This window comes from Eschrichtius robustus, chromosome 13, assembly GCF_028021215.1.
Source record: "Eschrichtius robustus isolate mEscRob2 chromosome 13, mEscRob2.pri, whole genome shotgun sequence".
Taxonomy (NCBI): domain Eukaryota; kingdom Metazoa; phylum Chordata; class Mammalia; order Artiodactyla; family Eschrichtiidae; genus Eschrichtius; species Eschrichtius robustus.
The window spans coordinates 89331489-89356925 of record NC_090836.1 but is presented as its reverse complement, the minus strand read 5'-3'; the positions used below and the strand labels follow the sequence as shown (position 1 = coordinate 89356925).

General features: G+C 34.9%; 1 protein-coding gene across 4 annotated transcripts in view; it reads left to right on the top strand.

Annotated features, from left to right (window-relative positions):
* Positions 1–25437, top strand: part of SLC41A2 (solute carrier family 41 member 2) — a 130799-nt gene that overhangs the window by 74718 nt on the left and 30644 nt on the right. For all 4 annotated transcript variants that reach the window (XM_068561228.1, XM_068561229.1, XM_068561230.1 and 1 more), the window contains exons 7-10: positions 7270–7417; positions 12517–12596; positions 22428–22559; positions 23590–23738. In XM_068561228.1, coding sequence (XP_068417329.1) covers positions 7270–7417; positions 12517–12596; positions 22428–22559; positions 23590–23738 — 509 coding nt within the window. The remainder of the gene's footprint in view (positions 1–7269; positions 7418–12516; positions 12597–22427; positions 22560–23589; positions 23739–25437) is intronic.

The window sequence follows — 25437 nt, the reverse complement described above, 5'->3', positions numbered from 1 at the left end:
TCCTTACCTTTCTGTAGTTCACCTATATCATGGAATCAGTACCGAGGTACACAGACATTTATTAGGCTTAAAATTCTACAGTTTTATCTATAGTCCTGCATTCGTTTCCATTGCTGCTGTAACAAATTACCACAACCTTGTGGCTTAAAACAACAGTAATTAATTTTCGTACAGTTCTGGAGGTCAAAGTCCAAGATGAGTTTGTTATTCAGGGCTAAAATGAAGGTGTCAGCAGGGCTTGTTCCTTCTGGAGATTTCAGGGGAAATCGTTCCTTAACTTGTTTCATTTTCTGGTAGCCGCTAGCATTCCTTGGCTTGCAGCCACATTACTGATCTCTGCTTCTGTGGTCACATTATTTTGTCTTCTGTAGTCAAATTCCTGTCTACTTCCTGCCTATAAGTACACACCTGTGATTACTTTAGGGCTTACTCATATAATCCAGGATAATCTCCCTATTTCAAATCCTTGACTTAATCACATCTGCAAAGCCCCTTTTGGCATAGAAGGTAACATTCCCTGGTTCTAGAGATTAGGATGTGGATGTCTTTGAGGACCATTATTCAGCCTACCACATTACACAAGATGATATACCCAGAAATTAATACAAAATATTATTTTGACTAGGGTCATTTAAATGTATTTGATTTAGAAGGCAGACACTTTTAGGTTTTGATATTAATGCAGAAGTTCATGGTTGGCTTTTAATCAACCAGTTTCTCTTACTGATTGTGTCATTAGTGGTTTTCTAAAAGTAATTCTTTAATTATCTATAAAACACCAATATATCCTAAAAAGAGGAATATTTTAGCACCTTTCCCTTTTTGTCTATTTGTAATTTCCACCTAACCATTGGATTAGAATTTAGCCAGGGAAAAGGTAAGAGGGTCCTATACAATTAAACATATGATTTAATTTGGTGGGAGTGGGCATGTTAGATTTGCAGGAAATTGAAATACAATACATTTGCAGTAAATCATTTTAGATATTTTGATTTTACCATGGTTTTCCCATTCTTTTTTTTTAATGTTAAAAAATTTTATTTGGAGATAATTTTAAACTTATAGAATAGTTGCAAAAATAAAATAGTACAAAAAACCCTGTATACCCTGTACCCATGTTCACCAAATGTTAACATTTTACCCCATTTACTTTATCTTTTATTCTGTCCATCTGTCTGTATGAATATATGTATGTTCTTTATCTTTTATAACGTTGACATTTTTAAAGAATATAGTACTCCCTCCTTTTTTTTCATCGTTGGAACTTTTAAAAATTGAGCTATAATTCAATTATATCATACAATTCACCTTTTAAAAGTGTATAATTCAGTAGTTTTGGCATAGTTATAAGATTGTGAAACCTATTATCTCATTCCAGAACATTTTCATCACCCCAGAAAGAAACTTTAGCAGTCACTCCCCATTCCACCCTCCCCGCAGCACTGGCAACCACTAATCTAGTTTCTGTCTTTATGGATTTGCCTATTTTAGACATTTCAAAAAATGGAATCATACAATATGTGAACTTTTATATCCAGTTTCCTTCAATTAGTATGTTTTCAAGGTTCATGCTTTAGCATAAATCAGTACTGAATACCATGCAGTACTGAATAATATTTCATTGTATGGGTTAATAATATGGATGAATAATATTCCATTGTATGGATATATCACATTTTGTTTATCCATTTACCATTAGTTGGACATTTGGGTTACACCCACTTTTTGGCTATTATGAATAATGCTGCTTTGAACATTGTCGTATATGTTTTTGTGTGAACATATGTTTTCAATTCTATTGGTATATACCTAGGAGTGGAATTTCTAGATCATATGATAACTCTTTAACTTTTTAAGGAACTGCCCACTCATTATTTTTTATTTCTTTCCTGAGAAATTTTTCCCCCTCTTTGACAATTCAGGGCAATGATTCTGGAGTTAGGATGGTGAGTGTTTTCTTCAACTTAAGATGTCCTTCCAGAGATGTGATGTTGAGAATAAATTAAAAGCCTGGCATGGTGCTCCTCTCTTGACCTGAAGATGAAATACTAAGACAACCTAGCAGAATAGTTCTTTTCAGTTGTGTTTAGTGGGTTTTAATGTGTTTAGTTTGCTGTTTGAGTCTATAAAGAGATTGTTGGTAACCTTAGTTGTTTTAGGAGGTAAGAATGCTTCCTAATTGGAATGTTATTTATCCCTATCTAATGGTTTAGCAAGGAGAACTGGAAATCCATCCAATAAAAGTTTTTTCATCTTTTAAAAAGCTATGGAGAAAATGACTCTATATGTAGCACTAGTCATGTCCCTTTAAATGGAAGGAAATATTTAAATGAATTTTGTTAGCATAACTATTTTGAAGATGTGATGGCAAATCCAGCTAAAGCCATGAGTGTAAAATTTGTTTGGGTGTTATTTTAATATTTATAGTAATTGTTCCTACCTGATTTGAAAAAAATTGAGTTTCTATCTAATTTAAACATCTTAATCATAGGTGAGGAGATCTTTAAATATGGTAAAATGATAAAATATAAAACTCAGTCCAAGAGAAGGGTGTGAATAACAGTTGAAGAATTTTGTGAGATGTCAGAAAAATTTAGTAACATTTAACTTAAATCTAAGGCTGTAGGCTACAAAGACTGTGAGATCAACTCTGTGTTTAAGTTATGAATTCCCTACCATACAAAATATGTATTAGAGTCCTTGAGAAAAATGCAGGAGTGTCCTGGCTGAGATATCTGACAATAATAAAAGCTTGATCAGCTAAAATAGTATTACCAAAAATGTCTTGGGATGATGCAACTGTTTCAGGAATGGGTAGGCAACTTTTAACCCTAGGGAGATTTAGAACTAAGTATAAAAATATTTGAGAATCAAATTTATGGTATGAATGATTTTATGCTAAAGAGGCAGTACACATTTTAAAATATACTTGTTACTTAGCCCATTACAGTAACATGTCCATTTTAAAAGTAATAATTATGTAATTAATTTATTCTTGTGATTGTTAAATAGAAATCTTATCACATTTATATACATTGTATGAATATTTATGAAAACATAAGACTAACCATATTTGTACATATAATTTATTAGATTTAGAAAGATTACTTTAAGTACTAGGAAACTTTTGTGAGATAAGTGAAATGTCTAAAGTAAATAGAATATTTCAGGGTATTTATCTAAGTTTATAAATGCAATCAAATATAATTTCAAACTCTTAAAAATAATTTTTGGTTGGATGTTAGACATTGTGAATGTCATGTTAAGTGCTTTACTGTTTTTTTCCTTACAGAGTATTTGTTCTTCTTTTTGCTTTTTTAAAAAGTTGAAGTATAGTTAATTTATAATGTGTTAGTTTCAAGTGTACAGCAAAGTGATTCAGTTATACATATACATATATATGTGTATATATATATATATATATATATATATACACACACACACATACATATATGCTCTTTTTCAGATTCTTTTCCATTCTAGGTTATTACAAGATATTGAGTATAATTCCCAGTGCTATACAGTAGGTCTTTGTTGTTTACCTGTTTTATATATAATAGTGTGTATATGTTAATCCCAAACTCCTAATTTATCTCTCCCCCCCGTCCCCCCCACCCCTCCCCCCTCCATCCCCTTTGGTAACCATAAGTTTGTTTCCTGTGTCTGTGAGTCTACTTATGTTTTGTAAATAAGCTCATTTGTATCATTTTTTTAGATTCCACATATAAGTGATATAGTATGATATTTGTCTTTCTCTGATTTACTTCACTTAGTATGATAATCTCTAGATCCATCCATGTTGCTGCAAATGACATTATTTCATTCTTTTTTATGGTTGAGTAATATTCCATTGCATATCTTCTTTATCCATTCATCTGTTGATGGACATTTAGGTTGATTCCATGTTTTGGCTGTTGTAAATAGTGCTGCAATGAACATTGAGGGTGCATGTACCTGTTCGAATTATGGTTTTCTCCAGATATATGCCCAGGAGTGGGATTGCTGGATCATATGGTAACTCTACTTTTAGTTTTTTAAGGAATCTCCATACTGTTCTCCATAGTGGCTGTACCAATTTACATTCCCACCAACAGTGTAGGAGGGTTCCTTTTTCTCCACACCCTCTCCAGCATTTATTATTTGTAGACTTTTTATTGATGGCCATTCTGACTGGTGTGAGGTGATAACTCATTGTAGTTTTGATTTGCATTTCTCTAATAATTAGCGATGTTGGGCATCTTTTCATGTGCCTGTTGGCCATTTGTATGTCTTCTTTTGAGAAATTTTTATTTAGGTCTTCTAACCATATTTTGGTTGGGTTGTTTGTTTTTTGGATATTAAGCTATACGAGCTGTTTGTATATTTTGGAAATTACTCCCTTGTCAGTCGCATCATTTGCAAATATTTTCTCCCATTCTGTGGGTTGTCTTTTTGTTTTGTTTATGGTGTCCTTTGCTGTGCAAAACCTTTTAAGTTTAATAGGTCCCATTTGTTTATTTTTGTTTTTGTTTCCATTACTCTAGGAGACAGAGCCAAAAAAATATTGCTGCAGTTTATGTCAAAGAGTGTTCTGCCTACGTTTTCCTCTAGGAGATTTATAGTATCCAGTCTTACATTTAGGTCTTTAATCCATTTGAGTTTGTTTTTGTATGTGGTGTTAGAGAATGTTCTAATTTCATTCTTTTACATGTAGCTGTCCAGTTTTCCCAGCACCACTTATTGAAGAGACTGTCTCTTCTCTATTGTATATTCTTGCCTCCTTTGTTGTAGATTAATTGACCATAAGTGCATGGTTTTATTTCTGGGCTTTCTATTCTGTTCCATTGATCTATATGTCTGTTTTTGTGCTGGAGCCATACTTTTTTGATTACTGTAGCTTTGTAGTATAGTCTGAAGTCAGGGAGTGTGATTTTTCCAGCTTCACTCTTCTTTCTCAGGATTGCTTTGGCTATTTGGGGTCTTTTGTGTTTCCATACAAATTAAAAAATTTTTTGTTCTAGTTCTGTGGAAAATGCTATTGGTAATTTGATAGGGATTGTGTTGAATCTGTAGATTGCCTTGGGTGGCATGGTCATTTTAACAATATTGATTCTTCCAATCCAAGAACACAGTATATCTTTCCATCTGTTTGTGTCGTCTTCAGTTTCTTTCATCAGCATCTTATAGTTTTCATGGACTTTGTTCTTGTACGCAGCTGTTTGTGGATTAGTTTGAGCCTTACGGGGCTTGGTTTTAAGCTTCACTGCACTAGATCTAGCTGTGATCATATAGTGGCTAGTACTCTGCATTGTGGAATAGATCTAGAGTAGACATTACACTAGGGCTAGCCCTACTACTAAGAAGTGTCCCTTCTCTGGTCTCCAGTGAATGTTCTCAGTTTTCAAAGAGGCACTCCTCTCTAGGGGGTTAGATCTCAAATGACTTCTAGCCCTTTGTACACTCTGGGAATTTTTTTAGTTTACAACTCCCCAGTTGTCTTGGCTTAGCCTTGTGGAATTCACCCTATGCATGCATGGCTTGGTATTCAGTTTGCAGGCTCCCTCTCTAATAGCTTCCTCTTCTCCAGTATTCTTCCCTGTAAATTCCTGCTGCCTTAGACTCACTCTGCTGAAATTCTCCCTTCCTGAGCTGTGGTCTGGAATGTGCCTTTAGTAAGAAAGCCCAGGCTATTGTAGGGCTTATCTCATTTCTTTCCCCTCTCTCAGGGATCACAGTCCTGCAATACTGGTTGTCAGTGTCTGAAAACAGTTTATTATCTATCTATCTACATATATTTATAAATCTTCTAGTAATTTCCAAAAGCACATTTCATATTTTGCTCAGAGATGGCATACATCATGTCTACAAAGCAAGACAAATAGCCAAGCACAAAGTCAATAAGCTTTCCTAAACTCTCTCTATAGGAAAGCATTAACAAGAAAGGGGAGAGAATGAATAATTGTGATCAAGTAAGACAATCTATCACAGAGAGGTATAAAAAAAAATCCTGGCACTCTGTTATCTGAGTATGTCACAAATAGAAAGATGTTAATAACAATGGCAATGATGATTATGATGCTAGTAAGTGTTTAGTAAATGTTAACTATGTGCCTGGGTGCTATTCTAGTTAAATTACATGTGTTAATTCTCTTAAGACTCACAATAACACCATGAAATAGTTATAATAATTCTTACCATTTTATAGATAAGGAAATATAAATTTATAAAAGTTAAATTTCTTTTTTTTAAATTTTATTTATTATTTTACACAGCAGGTTCTTATTAGTTATCTATTTTATACATATTAGTGTGTACATATCAATCCCAATCTCCCAATTTATCACACCACCCCCACCCCCCTGCCATTTTCACCCCTTGGTGTCCATACGTTTGTTCTCTACATCTGTGACTCTATTTCTGCCCTGCAAACCGGTTCATCTGTACCATTTTTCTAGGTTCCACATATATGCGTTAATATACGATATTTGTTTTTCTTTTTAGAAGTTAAATTTCTCGTCCAAGGTAAGTTGTAACATCAGATGTGAAACTAAGTAGTCTGGCCAAACTCTGGTTAATATAGTATACTATATTCTGTCTTTGCATATTAAAGGTTCTGAGTAATTTTGCAGTGAAGAAATCTGTTTATCTTTATTAAACCTAGTATTTCAATTTCATTTTGGTTATTGGAACACTATTCAGAATTAGGAGGATATCTATTATCAATCCATTGGCCAATATTCCATGGAATGCTTGTGCTATAAGATCCTGATGGGTAAAAACAATGTCCTATTAGACTTTATAGTTTGGAGTTAAGAGCACTAACTTCAGTGTCAGACAGATGTCATTTTCTCCCAATTCTTGCTATTTCTTAGTGGTGCTCTTAAGCTCCTAAGCCTCAGTTTCTTCATAAGGTAGGAATGAGTTTCTACCTCATACTTGTGAGGACAATTAAGTGAGACAATGAACATAAAGCATTTAGCACAATATTTGGCAAATGGTAGGAGCCAAGTAATGTTAGATTTTTTTACTGTTGTTATTCTTGTTATTATTACTGTTGTTGTTCACATCTAGGTCACATAACTATTTCAATAAATGTTGAATTAATGTATTAGTTTTCAGTTACATTATTTAACATTTTTACCTTATCTATAGTTTTCAATTTGTTTGACATTTATAGAAAGTATATAGCATGAGTATGTTTGATAACATATCTTCTGGTAAACTTTTAATACTTACATTTGCTACATGGTTATAAGAGAGTTTGAAATGTTGTCTCTTTTTGAATTTTAGAGACCTATTACTACATTCCTCCATTAGTTGGTGTCTTTTTCTTGGCTCTAACTCCTATCTGGATTATAATAGCTGCCAAACATCCAGCCACAAGGACGGTTCTCCACTCAGGCTGGGAGCCTGTGATAACAGCTATGGTTATAAGTAGGTTAGTATTAAAGTGTGTGTTTGTGTGTGCGTGTGTGGGGCAGTTATTCTATATGCATGTATCTATGTATATATTAAAACTAACCAATTGCCTGTTTTTATTTCTTAGGTCAATCATTTTATACAGTCAGTTCTTTATTATCCCAAGTAATAGGGATATAGTGACAAGAGTTATTGAAATCAGTGGATGTATGGAACCTCATTTGCTACCAGTTTCAAACTTTTCCCCAACCAAATCCTTACCAGATTGATGATTAAAGTTTAGTGGTGTTTGTCTTTGTCTGTGTGAGTTTTAACCTGACAAGGACACTACTTATTTTGAACAGTAAGTTGCTCAGATAAGTATCAGAAAACCTTAGAAATGTACATACCATTTGACTACGCCACTTCTAGGACTCTGACAGGACTTAAAGATATAATTATGGATCTATGCAAATGATTAAGTTGTAAGGATCTTCATCACAGTGGAATTTTTAACAACAAAAAAGAGAGGGAGAACACCTTAGATGTCTAGCAATCAGATGTTGATTGAATAAATTGTGGCATAGTCACAAAATGGAATATTAGTCAGCCATCAAGAGTAACACTGTAACATTCCTTTGATGTGGAAAGGTGTTCGTTATACATTTGGTGAAAGGAGAAAGCTAGAAAAGAGTATGAATTTCCTATTAAAGATGGTAGATTGACACGTTTATCTTCTTCCTTATTGAAGCTATTAAAATGACAGTAAAAGAATAAAAAAGCTATACAACCACAAAAACAGAAGGGGAGCAGGGAGGACAGTAGGTGAAAGATTTAACAAAATCAGTAAGATAGGAATCGGTTCTATGGTTGTTAACTGAACTATCAGAATGAAAAAAGCTAAAACCTAACTGCCTGCAGGACAAGGGAACACCAATAAGAAGCAAGCTGAACTGAGCCTCAGAAACCCCAAAAGGTGGAGGATTTAGAGGCACTAAGAACTTCTGAAAGCTGAAATGAAGGAGATTGGTTGAAAGTTAAAGTAAGAAGCAGTTAGATCCTAAAAGCCGTTTGCTAGCTTGACCACCCAGGTGACTGCCCCCTCCCATTCTATAGAAGACAAGAATTAACCCTGGAGAGGCTAAATCGTAGAGCCTCTGGATTTAGAATCACCTGCACCAGTGAGGCTGTGGATTAAACACTGTATAAAAAACAAGGATTAAGGAAAAGTCTACATGCTGAACAATGAAAATCTGATCCCACTTCCTTTTCTTTTCTCATAGAATGCTGGCACTCTGGCTTTTACCCCCAGGCAAAAAATTAGATAATTCCTTTCTGGGGAAACTCAGCAGCTCAAAAGAAAAACCTGCAAAAACTGACCCTGTGGGTCCTTTAGTGAAAGAGCTACATGCCCATCTGATCATTCTTCAGTGAGGCCCGCCTGCTGACAAGTTCTGCCCTTGTGCACAGAGAGCTCCAGATATGCTTTGCAGTGTCCCTTAAGGAGGAGCAGACAGTAAACGGTTGCTAGACATTTGATTAAGGCTTTTAACATGACAGAGACAAAAAAAAAAAAAAATCGTTCCCCAAAAATTGCAGGCATAGTTGAAAAGTCTCAAAAAACGATCACCAGTATCCTCAGAGAAATTAGAGAAGTTATGGCATCTATAATGTAAGAACAGAATGCTCTAATAAGGAGGATTTGAAAAATTGGAAGAGCTCTTGGGAATTTAAAAATGTATAAATAGTAGAAACAAAAAGAATCAGAAGAAAAATCTTGAGGGTAGAGTTGAGGAACTATCCTGGAAAGTAGATCAGAAAGCAAAGAGGTGGACAATTGGAGCAAACAATAAGGAGAGGAAATTATCAAAGAAATAATACAAGAAAATTCCCCAGAATTGAAGAACATGGGCTTCCAGATTTAAAAGGCCCCCTGAGTACCTCGCACAATGAGTAGGAGGGACCCCAAGCAAAGCACATTTTCATAAATCCCAAAAGCTTCCAGAGAGAAAAGTCCAGTTGCATATAAGGGATTGGGAATTGGAATGATGTCCAGCTGCAACACCAAGTGATACCCTCAAAATTCTGCGGGAAAATTGTTTTGAACATAAAACGTGCTCACTGTATCAAGCAAACATAAGGGTAGACTCAAGAAGCTTTCAGACATGCAGGATCTCAAAAAATTTATTCCCTGATACCCTCTCATATAAAAGCTGAGAGAAGATGTCTATCAAAATGAGGAAATAAGAAAGAAGATGACACGGGAATGAGGAAACCTGTGACAGCATGTGGTTCATTTTTCTATGATGTAGATTGTGTTTTCCTGGAGGATTCGGGCAACAGGATCCCATGAAATGTTGGGACCTGGTCATAGTACATAAACCAAGACCCATCGTGGGGAGGTGAAGGGAAGGTACAGAATGACAGCTGAGCATCAGACCTACAGAGCAACTGTCCAGGTTGGCAAGACAGTGACCTTAAGAAGGAATGTCTCTAAGGGAAAAAAAAGGCAAACTGATTAGTTACCTGATGAGTTTGTATTCAGAGGCCATTCATTAACTTTGTTACAAATTTGATTCTGAATTAGTAATAAGTACCTAAAAAAATTAAGAAAAATATGAGACAAGGAAAAACAGTACAAATGGGGAGATCTCATAACATACTTTGTGGCCCAGTTGTGAATAATGATTTCATTGTTAAAATAAAGTAAAACCTAAATATTTCACCAAAAATTATAATATAACCAGATTGGCAGGATAGAGGAAGGAAGGGAATTGTGAAGGGACTAAAGTGGGGAGGTAAGGGTAAGAGAGACTAAATGCTCACCTGCCATAGTGGACGTCATTAGGTAAATGTCTAAAATTAAAAATCAAGAAATAGCAGTATAGGGCTTCCCTGGTGGCGCAGTGGTTGAAAGTCTGCCTGCCAATGCAGGGGACACGGGTTCGAGCCCTGGTCTGGGAGGATCCCGCATGCCGCGGAGCAGCTGGGCCCGTGAGCCACAGTTACTGAGCCTGCGCGTCTGGAGCCTGTGCTCCGCAACAGGAGAGGCCGCGGTGGTGAGAGGCCCGCGCACCGTGATGAAGAGTGGTCCCCACTTGCCACAACTAGAGAAAGCCCTCACACAGAAACGAAGTCCCAACACAGCAATTAATCAATCAATCAATCAATAAATAAGAACGTGAATTTCTAAAAAAAAAGAAATAGCAGTATAAACATGCTGTTTAGAAATAGAGGATTAAATGCCAGAAGAAACAGTTAAAGAAGTTAAAAAGAATTGCTAGTGGAGAGCAGGATGTGGTGTTAGGGCTAGGGGCTATTTTATAAGCTTTGTGGTACTTTCGCCTTTTAAATGATGCATGTATGTTTGTTTGATAAAAATAAAATTTAATAAAAGTGAAGAAAACTACTTTTAGAGTTTGAGTTTTTATTTTTAAAAATATACATGTTTTGGACTTCCCTGGTGGCGCAGTGGTTAAGAATCCACCTGCCAATGCAGGGGACACAAGTTCAAGCCCTGGTCTGGGAAGATCCCGCATGCCACGGAGCAACTAAGCCTGTGTGCCACAACTACTGAGCCTGCTCTCTAGAGCCCACGAGCCACAACTACTGAGCCCACGTGCCATAACTACTGAAGCTCATGAGCCTGGAACCCGTGCTCCATAGCAAGAGAAGCCACCACAATGAGAAGCCCGCACACCGCAACGAAGAGTAGCCCCCGCTCACCTCAACTAGAGAAAGCCCAGCAACAAAAAAGAAAGCGTGCAGCAACAAAGGCCCAACACAGCCAAAAATAAATAAATTTATTTTAAAAAATATTTATATATATATACATGTTTAAAAATGTCTGGGAGGCTATATATCAACATGGTAGCAGTATAACCCTGAGTGATGTAACTATGGTTGATTTTTATTTTCTTCTCTTTGTTTGTATTTTCTAATTTTTCTATGATAAGTTTTTATCACCTGGGTAATAAAAATATTTAAAAATGTATTTTAGCAAGTGTTCATGTTATATACACAGCATGATCTGTGTGTTTGGGCAGGGAGATTTATTCTTTGACACATAACTAGTTTATTCTATAAAATACATATTTTTTTAAATTACGTAGTAAAATATTTCTAAGGATGACTGGTTTTAGACTTTATAGTATACCTTTTAATGGGAACTCCTAGCAGTTTAGGCATATTTAGCCATTCATTTATATTATTAAAGAATTAAAATAGTAAAGATTTAATAATTTCCTAATATTAACTCTCAGGTAGTGGTAAGAACATTTGATCTGATACTTTGACCATCAACCCTGTTCTGTGACAGCATATAGTTCATTTTTCTGTAATGTGAATTGCATTTTCCTGGAAGATTTGGCAACAGGATCCCATGAAATACTGGGACTGACACTGTTTTATAGTACGTAGACCAACAGACTGAAGTTAACCAATTGATAATGGTCTTGGAAACAAACAAACAAAAAATCTCCAAGCTCCATTGAGACACTGAGAGTGTATATCTTGCCACTGTATAGCTATATGTTATTTTTCCAGACCTCTGTTCTTCAGATCAGCTCTTTCTATGGCTGCAACTCATTGTTTTAATTTACCAATGGTCAGACACTGTAATCTACTGTATCTAGTTTTAACACAATAAAAGTCATCTCTTTAATGGCTTGCTTACTTCAAATATGAAAAGATACTCTTTAAACATTTTTTTAAATTATAAGGGTAATAAATGCACATGGTTTTTAAAAAACTAATAAGTACAGAAGGATATAAAATGACCATGAGTCTCCTGTCAGTGTCATCCCTAGGGGTGGACATTGTTAATAATTTCTTACATGTCCTTCCAGACATTTTAATGCACTTAAATTATATGCTTTTTTCCTTTTTACATGTAACGTATGTAAACATGTAGACCAGAAGGAGAGCCCTGAAACGTGGCTACAGCTTATGCCATGTTTTGTTTTCAACATTTTGCTTTTGACAGTGATTTTTACTTTGAATATTTTTTCTTTTTACTCAATTTTTAAAATGTCTAAATATTTTATGTTTAAAAGTAGGGGTGTTTGTATATAAAGAACAACTTCAAATTAGTACATTTCCTTTCCCCTTCCCTAAATTGTATGCTTTTGTTTCTTTCAGCATTGGGGGCCTTATTCTGGACACAACTGTATCTGATCCAAACTTGGCTGGGATTGTTGTTTACACACCAGTTATTAATGGTAAGAATTAGACATACTGTTTCATAATGATATCCTATCTCTCTATATTCTTAGGTACGAACAGGAACCTCTGAGTTCAGATTTTAAGAGGTCTATCTTCCCATTCTATTCATTTGATTTTCAGTGCCAGGTTGTTGCTCATGGTGGAAACTACACTGTATGTTCTCAGTATGCAGAACACATTTTTGAAAAGAACTCTCACTTAATCTTATCTCTAGATATTAGTTTGAGAATCAGACATACCTGATTTTTAAGATTCCTGTGGCAAAATAGGATATTCCAATTCCATATTATCATTAACTTTGGGCTTACCTGCTTTCTTGTGCTGCTGTGTTGCTATGCCTGTCAATTTTCGTGGCTAAATTAGAGTTAGCTAGGTTTAAGCATTGCTGGAGTCAATTCATTCCATTAAAATCTATCACTCCTCTGCTGATCCCTTTCAAATCTGCCTTATATTTTTTCTTATCTATAAAATGGGAATTATAATACTTAAATTCACAGGGGTTTTTATATGAATTCCATTTAAAAAGACAAATTTAATCCAGTCCTACTGGCTTTTGGGCTGGCAGTCATTAAATTGGATTTCGGTATAGCCTAGGCCAAGATAATTTAAAATAATGCTACCTGGGGAAAACCGTATCACAGGATATATGACACATTTAATATAAATTACTTTTGTATATTTATGGATAAGAAAATATGTTATACAAAGGCAACTTCTCTAAACTCTAATTTCATATCTAAAATTTTTACTGAACATTTTAATTTTGGGGTACCTGAACAAATTTCCCCTAGAGATGCCCCTCCCAGTTTTCCTGGTACCACCATTCTCCCCATCACCTGCCTTTAACATCATGGACCCATTTGATTCAACCTGGCTCTTTCATTCTCTTTGAATAGATAATGACCAAATCTTGTCTATTTGTACATTAGCATAATTCACTTGTTCATTTATTTATATAACAAGTATGTCTTACTACTGTAGTCTACTAATGTCTCAGTTCAACCATCATTCAAGTAATAAAGTAGGCTTCCTGACTCACTCCCTATTCAATGCAAATTGAACGTCACTAGTAGACGGGTCTACCTTAAACATTGTTTGTACTACATTAGTTTTAAGATGATGAACTTGACAGTGGTTTCCTCCTACCTGTCAAATTAAATTAGAACTCTTCTGCCTAGCTATCAAGGCTCTCTCTATATGCTCTTGGACGCACACAACTTTATCCTTTATCATTGCGACTTGCTTCTTGCATTGTGGCCATACAGAGATCTAATTTTCACTGCCTGGAATAACTATCACTTTCTTTCCCCCTGTCTGAATCCTCTTCAGTGACTATTACTTGATGAATTTACTAGCATGAATATTACCCAACAATGACTGTTAGAACTGTATTGCCCAGCATCTCAGTGAGAAATTTAACTTAAATTACAACCCTGTTATTAGTAAGATTTTAGTGAGTATCTCTGTTATTTTGCCTTTTACAAGAAACAGTTTGCTAAAGTGCCATCATTGGAAGTCTGTGCATGGCATGGCATAGTGGTAAAATCTTTTTTCTATCTCAGTAAGTAAACCTCTTAGTTGGGTATCACAGTGAACACATCTTATATTACATTATGCTCTTTAAAAACATTGATTGAGAAAATTCACTCCATGCTTCTCAAAAAAGGCGTAACTTCTGAGAATTGAATTTCGTTTTAAGTGTGCTGAGTTGTACTATTTAAAAGACCCCTCCCTGTTTTATCACCATCATCATCATCTGCTATTTTTTTCACATTCATTTACTTATTTATTATTTATTAATTTATTTTGGCTGCGCTGGGTCTTTGTTGTGGCGTGCAGGATCTTTAGTTGCAACATGCGGACTCTTAGTTGCGGCATGTGGGCTTCTTAGTTGAGGTATGCGGACTTCTTTAGTTGCTGCATGCAAACTCTTAGTTGTGGCATGCATGCGGGATCTAGTTCCGCACCAGGGATCGAACCCAGGCCCCCTGCATTGGGAGCGCAGAGTCTTACCCACTGTACCACCAGGGAAGTCCCCATCATTTGCTATTTAGTGAGTACCTACTCTGTGGCAGATTACTTTTAGGTCTTTTATGCATGTTATGTTATTTAATCCTCAAATAAAGATAAGGTCTCATATCTAGCAAATGGTGATTTAAACCCAGATCTGCTTGATATCCCAAAGCCTGTGACTATTTTCCTTCAAAATGAACAGCTACTAATTTATCTGTTATATTAGATACAGGAATACACACTTTGTTTAAAGTAAGGCATATCTGTGTTGATACTGCGATGAGGGTATCTTTTAACGCTTATTAACATCTCTCAGAACCAGTAACATTTTTTAAAATATATTTCATGTAACAATATGTTAAGATTTGGTAATTGCTGGATAAATAAATGCATGAGTTAAGGAACATGCTTTGTTTTGCTGCAAAGTACGTGTCACTGAATTTGAAGTTATCTTATTAAATAACACAACTTAGATTATACCTGAAACATTTCATATACTTAGGAACTGGTGAAGTGCATTAAAAAAAGGCAAAAAAAAAAAATAGTATAATGGTTCTTACTATTTGTATAAAAAACTAGCAGTGATGGCAACGTTTATTACTTTCCTTAACAATTTCTCCTGTGTGTAACCATAGAAATTGGTTCCTCAGCATTTCCTCCTCTTTGGTATATTCTACAAGCTTTTTAGATAGGAGTGAATATTTATAAATTTATTTATTTATTTATTTATTTTTGGCTGCATTGGGTCTTTGTTGCTGCACGCAGGCTTTCTCTAGTTGCAGCGAGTGGGTGCTACTCTTCATTGTGGTGTGCGGGCTTCTCATTGCGGTGGCTTCTCTTGTTGAGCACGGGCTCTAGGCGCGTGGGCTTCAGTAGTTGTGGCACGCGGGCTCAGTAGTTGTGGCTCACGGGCTCTAGAGCGCAGGCTCAGTAGTTGTGGCACACGGGCTTAGTTGCTCCGCGGCATGTGGGATCTTCCTGGACCAGGGATCGAACCCTTGTCCCCTGCGTTGGCAGGCGGATTCTTAACCACTGTGCCACCAGGAAAGCCCGGAGTGAATATTTAGATAGGGCCTCTTTAGATACTGAAAGAAATTAGCAATCCCAGGAGTGAATATTTTGTGGACAGAAGGAGTTGAGCTAGAGATCAATTGGTTAGAAGAGGGATGAACTCAGTTAGTGTAGCCAGGGAAAATGATTCAGAAGGAACCATTTCTTCAGTGGTTTGGAAGTCCTTTGAGAGTTCAGTTTTTGTTGAGTAGAAGCAATGTCTAAATAAATGAAGGCATAGCCTTAGATGGAACGTTATGAACAATCAAAATTAAAGAATTACATTTCACATAACAACAAGGATGAATTTTAGGAACTTAATATATGTGAATTATCCCATTTCTATAAAGTTCAAAAGCATGTTTAGGAATACATGTATGTGTGGTCATAACATGGAAAACAAGAGAATGAAAATCACAATTCAGAATAGTTACTCTGATTGACGAGGAAGGGCATGGGATTGGGGAGGGCACATAGGGTACTTCAAATGTAAAAGTCATGCTGTATTCCTTTTCTTAAACTGGGTGATGGGTACATGGGTGTTTTTGCAATATGGTTATTTATAGCTTATATGTATTTTATAAATATTATTTCTGTATCTATTAAATATTTAGTACAAAATAAAAATCCTGGAAGTAGCGCTTTTAGATTTCTTATTAAATGGTTGATTATGAAAAGAATAGAATTAGAATTACAGCTAGGAGTCCACATGAAGAATTTCCAAGGTAGGGATATAGATACGTTTATTGACAAGGAGGCAAAGGAGTAATAGAAAAGGAAAGATGGAGGATGCATGAGAGATGGTGAAGAAGGAAGTCCACAGAATGATGGGCTACAAAGTAGCCTTGGAAAAAAAGGATACCCCTTATTACTTCAATGTGGTAAGAAAAGGAGTCCTGAAGAGAGACTAAGTTGAGGGGCCTTACCTATAATGACATTCTCAGTTGTCCCAAGAAGGTAGATAGATTTCCCAACCTGTTTCATGTCGTGGCACAAACAGAAAATTGTAATATTAGATGGCACACTAGTGAGAAGAAGGAGGCCACTTGGAACCAGAGGCAACCAGCCTGCCCCTGCAGAGCTTCGAAGGTCAGTATCTTGACACAGCTGTAAACTATTCCAGGCATCCTGGTTTGGGAAGTTCCGATCGAGGCAGTGTTTCTCAACCTTTTTTTCATTTTGACCCTCTGAGGGAGCCATTTAAAACATGTTTTCCCCTAAATGTTCCCACCCATGAAATTTTAATATCACAGATATCCAATTTATCCATTTCTATACTGTATGTATATCCGTGCTTTATACATAAAATGAGTGAAAAATTTTTTTCTCCCCCCAAGAACAAATTTTTGTCCCCACTAAGAACGCATGATCTAGGGTAAGGGAAGCAGAAAATTTGCAGACCTTGTAAGTCACTCATCAGGTTGCTGACACGTACATTGGAAGGAAGTGGTAGAGGTGAATGTGCCTGCCCTCATTTAGAGGAGAAAGGGTCTTCACTCTGAGGGGCTTACATGTATTTCTTCTTAAAAAAAAAAAAGAAGAAAAAAATGGAAGACACATCTCCCTTATCCCTTTGCATTTCTTGAAACTAAAAGAGCAGTTCCTGTGTGTGAGTTCTGATAAGGAGTCATGAAAGGAGGAGAGGTGAAAATGCAGAGATGTGTGGAGATGGCCAAAATATGTAGGTATATATGGAAGATACTAGATCTGCTGTGCTGTTGATTATAAGGCTTTGCTTTTGAACAAAATGAACTTTTACTTCAGGTTCCCTTAGGAATGCCCAAAAGAATTATTGACATAATTTGAAATATATTCTATGGTGTGAAATCTATTCTGTGCTAAACATTTGCTGGAAACATATATTTCTAAATTTAATAAAACATGAAGTTGGATTTTAAAGCAGTCCTTTGATGAACCTTCTGAATTTGTTCATACTATCAAACTTTCTATTATCCATGGAGCTCATTCTAGCAATAAGGCACTTAGAAATTAGGTCTTATGGATACTGAAAGCTCTAATTATTTAGTATGTTGGAAATCTGTTTTTTATTAACGTTATTAATTTATGTGACAATCTTTAAATGCTCTCTACTAGCTCTAGTAGTGCAGTTGTCTGTGAGGAATTTAAGTAATTTAAAAGAAATGCTGATAGACTTGCTCTTAATAGAAGTATAGAGTATGTCGTGATAGCGAGAAAGCATTTCTGACATTAAGGGAAGCTATTCCAAGGTAATAATTCTGCTGTAGTTTAAAAATATAACCAGTGATCATGCTGAGATCATGATGGGGTTTTAACTTCATGAGAGCTTAAAACTTTAATAAGTTTCTATACTAATTATGTTAATTATTTTGCCTTTCACATGATGCCTTTAATTTACTTGGAACTGATTTTTGTGTATAGTAGGAGAATAGGGGTCCAATTTCATGGTATTTTTTTGACATATTAATAACTGTCTTGGTACTATTTATTGAAAAATCTATACCACTCTTTATTGATCTGCAGTACCTCTTTTGTATATCACAGATTTCATGTGTATGCGTGCGTGTGTGCATGTGTAGTTATCAAGTTAAAAAAGTACCCCTCAATTCCTGGTTTGCTAAGAGTTTTTAATAATAAATAATAAAATGATGAATTTTATCAAATTTTCTGCATTTATTCATATAATCATATTATTTTTTCCTTCATTTATTTGTTAATGTACTGTATTATATTATTTTCAATTATTAAATCAGCCTTACATTCCTAATATAAATGCAGTTTTGTTGTGGTGTATTACACATTTAACATTTTGCTGGATTTGGTTTGCCAACAGTTTGATATCTTTTTTACATTTATTTTTATTCATAAGATTGGCTTATAATTTTCCTTTTTCATATTGTCATTGTTAGATTTTGAACTCAGAGTTATGCTAGTCTCATTATGTGAGTTAGATATACTTACTCATACACTTTATAATGTAAAGTGTTGTAAGATTTTGTAATTTATTCTTTTTATTATTATTTGTTACTTAAATATTTGGTAGAACTCACTTGAAAAAAACAACAGCAACAACAAAGCAAACAACTCATGTGGACCTGGTGGTTTTTTGAAGAAGATTTAAAATTTTAGATTTAATTTCTTTAGTCATAGAATGATTCAGATTTTGTATTTCTTCTTGAGTTAATTTTGTTAAGTTATATATATTTTAGAATATTTTCCCATTTAAATTTTCAAGTTTATTGGCATAAAGTTGTTCATAATCTTATTTTTTAAATATTGGTAGTAATTGGAATTATGACTTCCTTTTTTTCCCTCTTGTTTGTCCCTACTCTTTTTTTCTTTTCAGATAACTGATATTTAGCTTTATTGATCTTCTTAACTTTTTTCTCTTTCATTACTTTTCTTATTCTAGTTTGTGTTTATATTTCTATCTTTTCCAACTTATTGAGATGGATGATTAGGTCAGTAAGTCTTCCTTATTTTTTAAGTATATGCGTTTAAGACTTTAAGTGTGCTTCTCATTACTGCTTAAGCTGCACCCCACTTGCTTTTGTATGTAATATTTAATTTCCATTCAAATACAAATGTTTTAAAATTTCTATTATGATTTCTTCTTTAATTCACAAGTTATTTAAAGGCATGTTCTCTGTTTCCAGATAGTGAAGGCATCAGGCCCTGAAGGTTTTTTTTCATGAATAAGTTTTTAACTATGACTTCAATTTCCTCAATATAGGGTTTCTCAATCCTGACACTAGTGATATTTGGGGCCAGATAATTTCATATTGTGGGGGGGGCATCCTGTGCACTGTAGGTTGTTTAGCAACATCTCAGGCCTCTGCCCACTTGATGCCAATGAAACATCCCAAATTACGACAACCAAAACTATCTCCAGATATTGCCAAATCTCTTTTTTTTGGATTGGGGGTCGATTATTGGTGGCAAAATCACCCCCAGCTGAGAACTACTGCTTCATAGATACAGGGCTATTCATGTTATCTATTTCTTGCCAAGTGAGTTTTTATAGTTTGTGTATTTCAAGGAATTTTAAAATTTCACCCAAGCTGTTATTTTCTGGCATAAAGCTGTTCATGGTATAACCATATTATTCTTTTAATCCTGCATTGTCTGTAGTGGTGACTCCTCTTTCATTCTTAATATTGAAATTTGTGTCTTCTTTTATTCTTGATCTATTCAAAGAACCAGCTTTTGGTTTCATTTCTTTTCTCTACTGTTTCTGTTTTCTATTTCATTGATTTATGCTCTTATACTTCTTATTCCTTCTTTATGCTTTCTTGCAGTTTAATTTTTTTTTTTTTTTAGGTTCTTAAGATGGGAACCTTAGATCATTGATAATAGATCATTCTTCTTTTCTAATATAAGATTTAATGCTGTGAATTTCTAAGGACTGCTTTATGTGCAGTACTTACCTCAATATGTTGTGTGCACAAATCTCAATATGTTGTGTTTTCATTTTCATTAAATTCAGAATATTTAAAAATTTCCTTTGTGATTTCTTTTTGACCTGTGGGTTATTTAGAAGTGTATTGTTTGCTTTCCAACGTTTGGGGGAATTCTCAGATATCAATCTTTTCTGTTGTAGCCAGAAAACATACTTTATGTGTTCCAGTTTTTTCAAATTCTTTGAGACTTGTTTTATGGCTCATAGTATGGTCTATCTGCGTGAATGTTCCATGTGTATATTTGTAAAGAATATGTGTTCTGCTTTTGTTGGGTGTTGTGTTCTATAAATGTCCTGTAGATCAAGTTGGTTGTTATTATTGTTAAAATCTTCTGTATGGTTTTGATTTTTTAAAAATCTGTGTATTCTACCAGTTAATGAGAGAAGAGTGATAAAGTCTCCAAGTATAAATACCAACTTGTCTGGGGTTTTTGTTTTTGTTTTTGTTTTCAGTTTCATCAGTTTTTCCTGTGGGTATTCTGAAGATCTATTTTTAGGTGCAACTACATTTAGGATTGTTATGTCTTTTTCGTGAGTTGACCTCCTCAGCCATTATTCAATGTTTGTTTTTCTCTCTGGTAATATCCCCGGTTATAAAGTCTTTTTTTTCATCTTTCTGATACTGATACAGCCACTCTAGCTTTTTTTTCACTAGTGTTTATATGGTATATCTTTTTCCGTACCTTTGCTTTTAACCTATTTATGTTCCCATCTTTTAATACTGCATATTGTAACCTCTTTCCCACTAGATCCTTTAACATGTTAATCATAGTAATTTTAAAGTTCTTGTCAGATAGTTTCAACACCTGAGTCCTCTCTGGGTCTGGTCCTATTGACTTCTTAACTCCTGACAGTAGTCTGTTTTCTTTATTGCTTTTTACTGTCTCAGAAATTTTTTATCAAATGCTGGACATTGTGTATAAAAGAACATTGGAGATTGAGATAAATATTATTTATGCCTTAAAGGCAGGCTTTTTCTTCTATTAGGTCATTAGTATGGAGGACTGTGTGAGTCTCATCAGTAGTTGAGCTGGGTCTGGTTTTTGTGGTTGTTATAGTTACCTTCAGTGCACCACTGACTTCAGATTTATCAATGAGCTCCTGCTACCTTATGCTCCGTGTGAAGCTTGGAGCGCTGTATGCCTGGAGCATGAAAGGCTTAACTATCTGTGCTCTTGCTTCTCTTCTCATGGTAGGTTGCTGATGCTTGTTACATGGTGCAAGGCATGGGATGGGGTTTGGGATTCTCTTGCACTAGTCTCAGTCTTAGGCAGTTCCTATGCATTTGGTCCACAGAGGTGAGGCCTTCTCAATGTTTCTTAAGACCAATCAATTACTCAGATTGGTCTTAAGCAGGAAGAGTTCCTTCCACTTCTCCAGCAGCAGACAGCTTTTGCTTCTACTCTTCCTCCAGTGGCAGCTGATCTTTGCCTGGGGTCGGGTAGCTGGAGTGTTTCCTTCATCCCCTCAAGCAGCTTTTGTTTCATATGAGAGAGGGAGTCAGAAATGGAAGTGATTTCTTGCTGTGTGCCACCGAGGTCTGCTCTCTCAAGTGTTCTGTCCTACCTCAGTCTGTCTCACAAGTGCCCAGGGGAGGCTTGCAGAAATAGTTGACCCGTGAATGTAGACTCCCCTTGTGTCTAGGGTTCCCAGGTGTTCTAAATGGTTATGTTAGCCCACACTCAGCATTAAAGAATTTGAAATTTTCAGTTGTTTCCTTCCTACTTGCTTTTATGACTACTACCTCTTCCTCCCATAATCTGTCAAAGGAGAAAGAGTTTGGGTGTCCTAACTTACCTTGGGGGCACTTACCACCCTTTGGAATTCATTTTACTTCTAGGCATCAACTCCCCTTGCTCTGAGTATATGAGAGGATAATCTAGGTTAAAAGATGACTTTCTTGAGTATTTTTTTCAGTGTCTTATACCCATTTCTTTAGTAACCTGAGAAGACACATATCAAGCCTTGTCTATTTGAGTAAATCTAGCTTGTTTTCCCTGTCATTAAGATGATAAACATGTAATATCTTGTTACCTAGTTTTATATCTTGGTTGTGATAGTAATTTTTAAAAATTACTTACTCTGCTTTCAGACCAAACAGTGAGTTAGATTTGAAATAATAATGAATGAGTCTTTTACAGCAGTGATTTTATGCTTTTGGAATATCTACCTCAACATTTAATAAATCAACATTTCAGAAGAATTCTTTGTTTCTTTGTTTTCTTGGCCCAGGATGTGACATAAAGAGGCTTGTATTTGGTTGAATGTATGCACGTTATTTAAAATATGAAGAAAACTACCTTGTTTGTTTTTCCTTATGTTTCAGGTATTGGTGGTAATTTGGTAGCCATTCAGGCTAGCAGGATTTCTACTTATCTCCATTTACACAGCATTCCAGGAGAACTGCCTGATGAACCCAAAGGTGGTTACTACCCATTTCGAACTTTTTTTGGTCCAGGTAGGTGCTTGTGGATTTTTGCATATTTTATTTCAGGAACTATTGCTCTCTATGAGTATAGGCAGGCAACATTTGTTGAATACATATTTTGTTTGTGAATATCACATAGTTTTCCACTTCTGAGAGCTAAATAGATTTTAAATACTAGGATAGATTTTGTTCACTAAATCTCAGTGAACAACAACAAAAAAAGAATTTGGATCAATTCTGCAGTTGCTGAGGAACTTTGTATAGTTTTTCTCTTTTCTCTTTCTCTGGGATATCTTGTTTTAGGAGTCAGGAAAGAGGAACCTTGTGCATATAAGAAAGCACTATTAGGTGATTTAGGGAGACAGATATACCATCTGTCTTTTGTATATTAATCTTTTGGACCTTTCTAAATGTAGGCATTTGATCCCAAACAAGCAGAATGAGAGGGGATAACCTCAGTTACAAGGACATTATTATGTCCCAGGCATATGATATCCAAAAACCTAAACCACAATTTTAAATTCTTGACAACTTTTTTTTTCTGACGAAAATAAATGTAATGTAATAAATGTAACTTTTGAATGAGGATCAGAAATGCCCAGTCTTTTAATTGCAATGAAAGAATTCTAAAGGAAAAATAGAATTAAAACATTTCATAACCAAAGGTCCTCTATTAGAAGATCATGAGATGTCATTTAGTCATTAAAATGATCAATAAAAAGGAATTAAATGATGTAGGGAAAAAAACACATTTCAGTACTTTAAGAACTTCATGTTTTTTCTTTTGTCTTTCCTCTGTTTTTATAATAGATATTATAGTTTGACCAGTGTTCTGCATAGCAAGTTTTTATCAACCACCTTTTATTTAATTAATATATAACATATAGGGAGAATTTTTAAAAATTAAGTGAATTGTAAATAGTTAAAATTTATTTTTAGCAATTGAATTTTATGTGATTCTATGCAATATAGTAACTAGAAGTAATCCTCAAATTTTAACAACTGTGACCTATTATTCACCAAAATATGATTTTAACAACTTTTACATTTTATATTACAGGAGTAAATAATAAGTCTGCTCAAGTTCTACTGCTTTTAGTGATACCTGGGCATTTAATTTTCCTCTACACTATTCATTTGATGAAAAGTGGTCACACTTCTTTAACTGTAATCTTCGTAGTAGTATACTTATTTGCTGCTGTGTTACAGGTAAGAGTTAAAACCTCTTGCAATCTCTTTTATGCTCAGATTGATGTAAAAGTGTAACTGTAAATCTAAAGGCATAAGAAATATTTTAACATTTCAAAAATCAGCTGAATGCCTTCTTATTGATTTGATCTTCTTAAAACCAATAACTTTTAATATGATTTGATCAATAGAACTGTTGAATTTCCAGTTTCCTGGATTCTCTGTCTTCCCTTTTATTTGTTCTCTTCTTTTGTATGAACACATCTTCAGATAAATTCTTGAGAAAGACTGCTGCATAGGAGAAAAATTCTTGAGTCTTTGCATTTTGTAAAATGCTTTTACATGAATAGCTTGACTGGATATAGAATTGTTTCTTTTAGAATTTTGAAGGCATTGCTTCCTTGCTTTTTAACTTCTCCTACTACCATTGAAAAGAACAACACATGCCATTCTCACTGCTGATCTCGTGGTACAGAACTACTTTTATCTTTCTAGAAGCTTCTAGAAAGAAAATCTTCTCTTTTTCCCTATTGTTCTTAAATTTCTTCTGGTATTTATCTAAAGTTTTAAAGTAATATGCCTAAATTTCTAGTTCATGATTAATCTTCTTTAGACTTTTGCTAGTAAAAGTTGAGGATTTGGAGGCTGTTATAATGCCGCATCTTTCCCATATGGTTATATCACAGTTTTTGGTTAAATTAGTAGTCAGTGTTTCTATTACTGGGTCTATCTAAACATTGTTTACTATAGAGCCGGATAGTGTATTATATTTCCTTTTTGTGTATTTTACTTTTCTTTGGGTTAATAATCACATCTTTTTTCATTTACCTCATTTTCCATAAACCCATCCTAAATTTTTTTTCAACTGTTCCAGCTTTATTTTGGCTTCCTAGCCATGGCTTCTTGCTAAGCTCTGTAGGATTTGGTACCTCCTACAGTGAGAAATCCTAACTTAAGAGATGCATTCAAATAATTCTTTGAAAAGATAACATTTGAATTTGGCCTTCAGGGGGTTTGTAGGAGTGGAGCTGGAGGGTAAGTATGTGGAAAGAAACTGCATTGATGATAATGATGTTAATGAAATTCACTGACATTTACTGTGTTTCCTGTATGACCAGCATTGTTCTAAGTGCTTTACATGTACAGATTTACTTCATTCTCACAAATACTCTCTGAGATTTGTCCTTCTGATATAAATCAGTGATTTTTAAAGTGAAGTACGTGCAAAACAATGCATTGTGTACAGAAAGAGAAGATTAAAACTTCTATTTATATATGTCTACCTCATTTGCTTAAAATGTCTATTTTCTCCTATTTTTATGATTGCTTTACAGTAAACATTAGCACAGTGTTATGTAAGTATACTCATTTATATTGAAAGGGCTGCATACGCTAAAACTTTTGGAGGTTACTGAGTAAAAGCATAGAGATGAGAAAGCACAGAGCTTATGCCAGAAAGAGCAAGTAATTCATACAGAGGATCTAACTAAAAGAAGAGAAGATGAGGTTAAGAAGGTGGATTAGGGCCAGTGTAGAAAGGCCTTAAATGCCAGGCAGAGGAGACAAGAATCCACTCATAAAATAACAAAAACCCTTAGGACTTAATTGATACTTTTAACTTTGCTGTAATGCTTTATAGCGCCCAAGATTTTGTTAAAAGTCACTTATCAAATCATTCATTCACTTATTCATTCAATAAACCTTCATTCTACTAGATGCA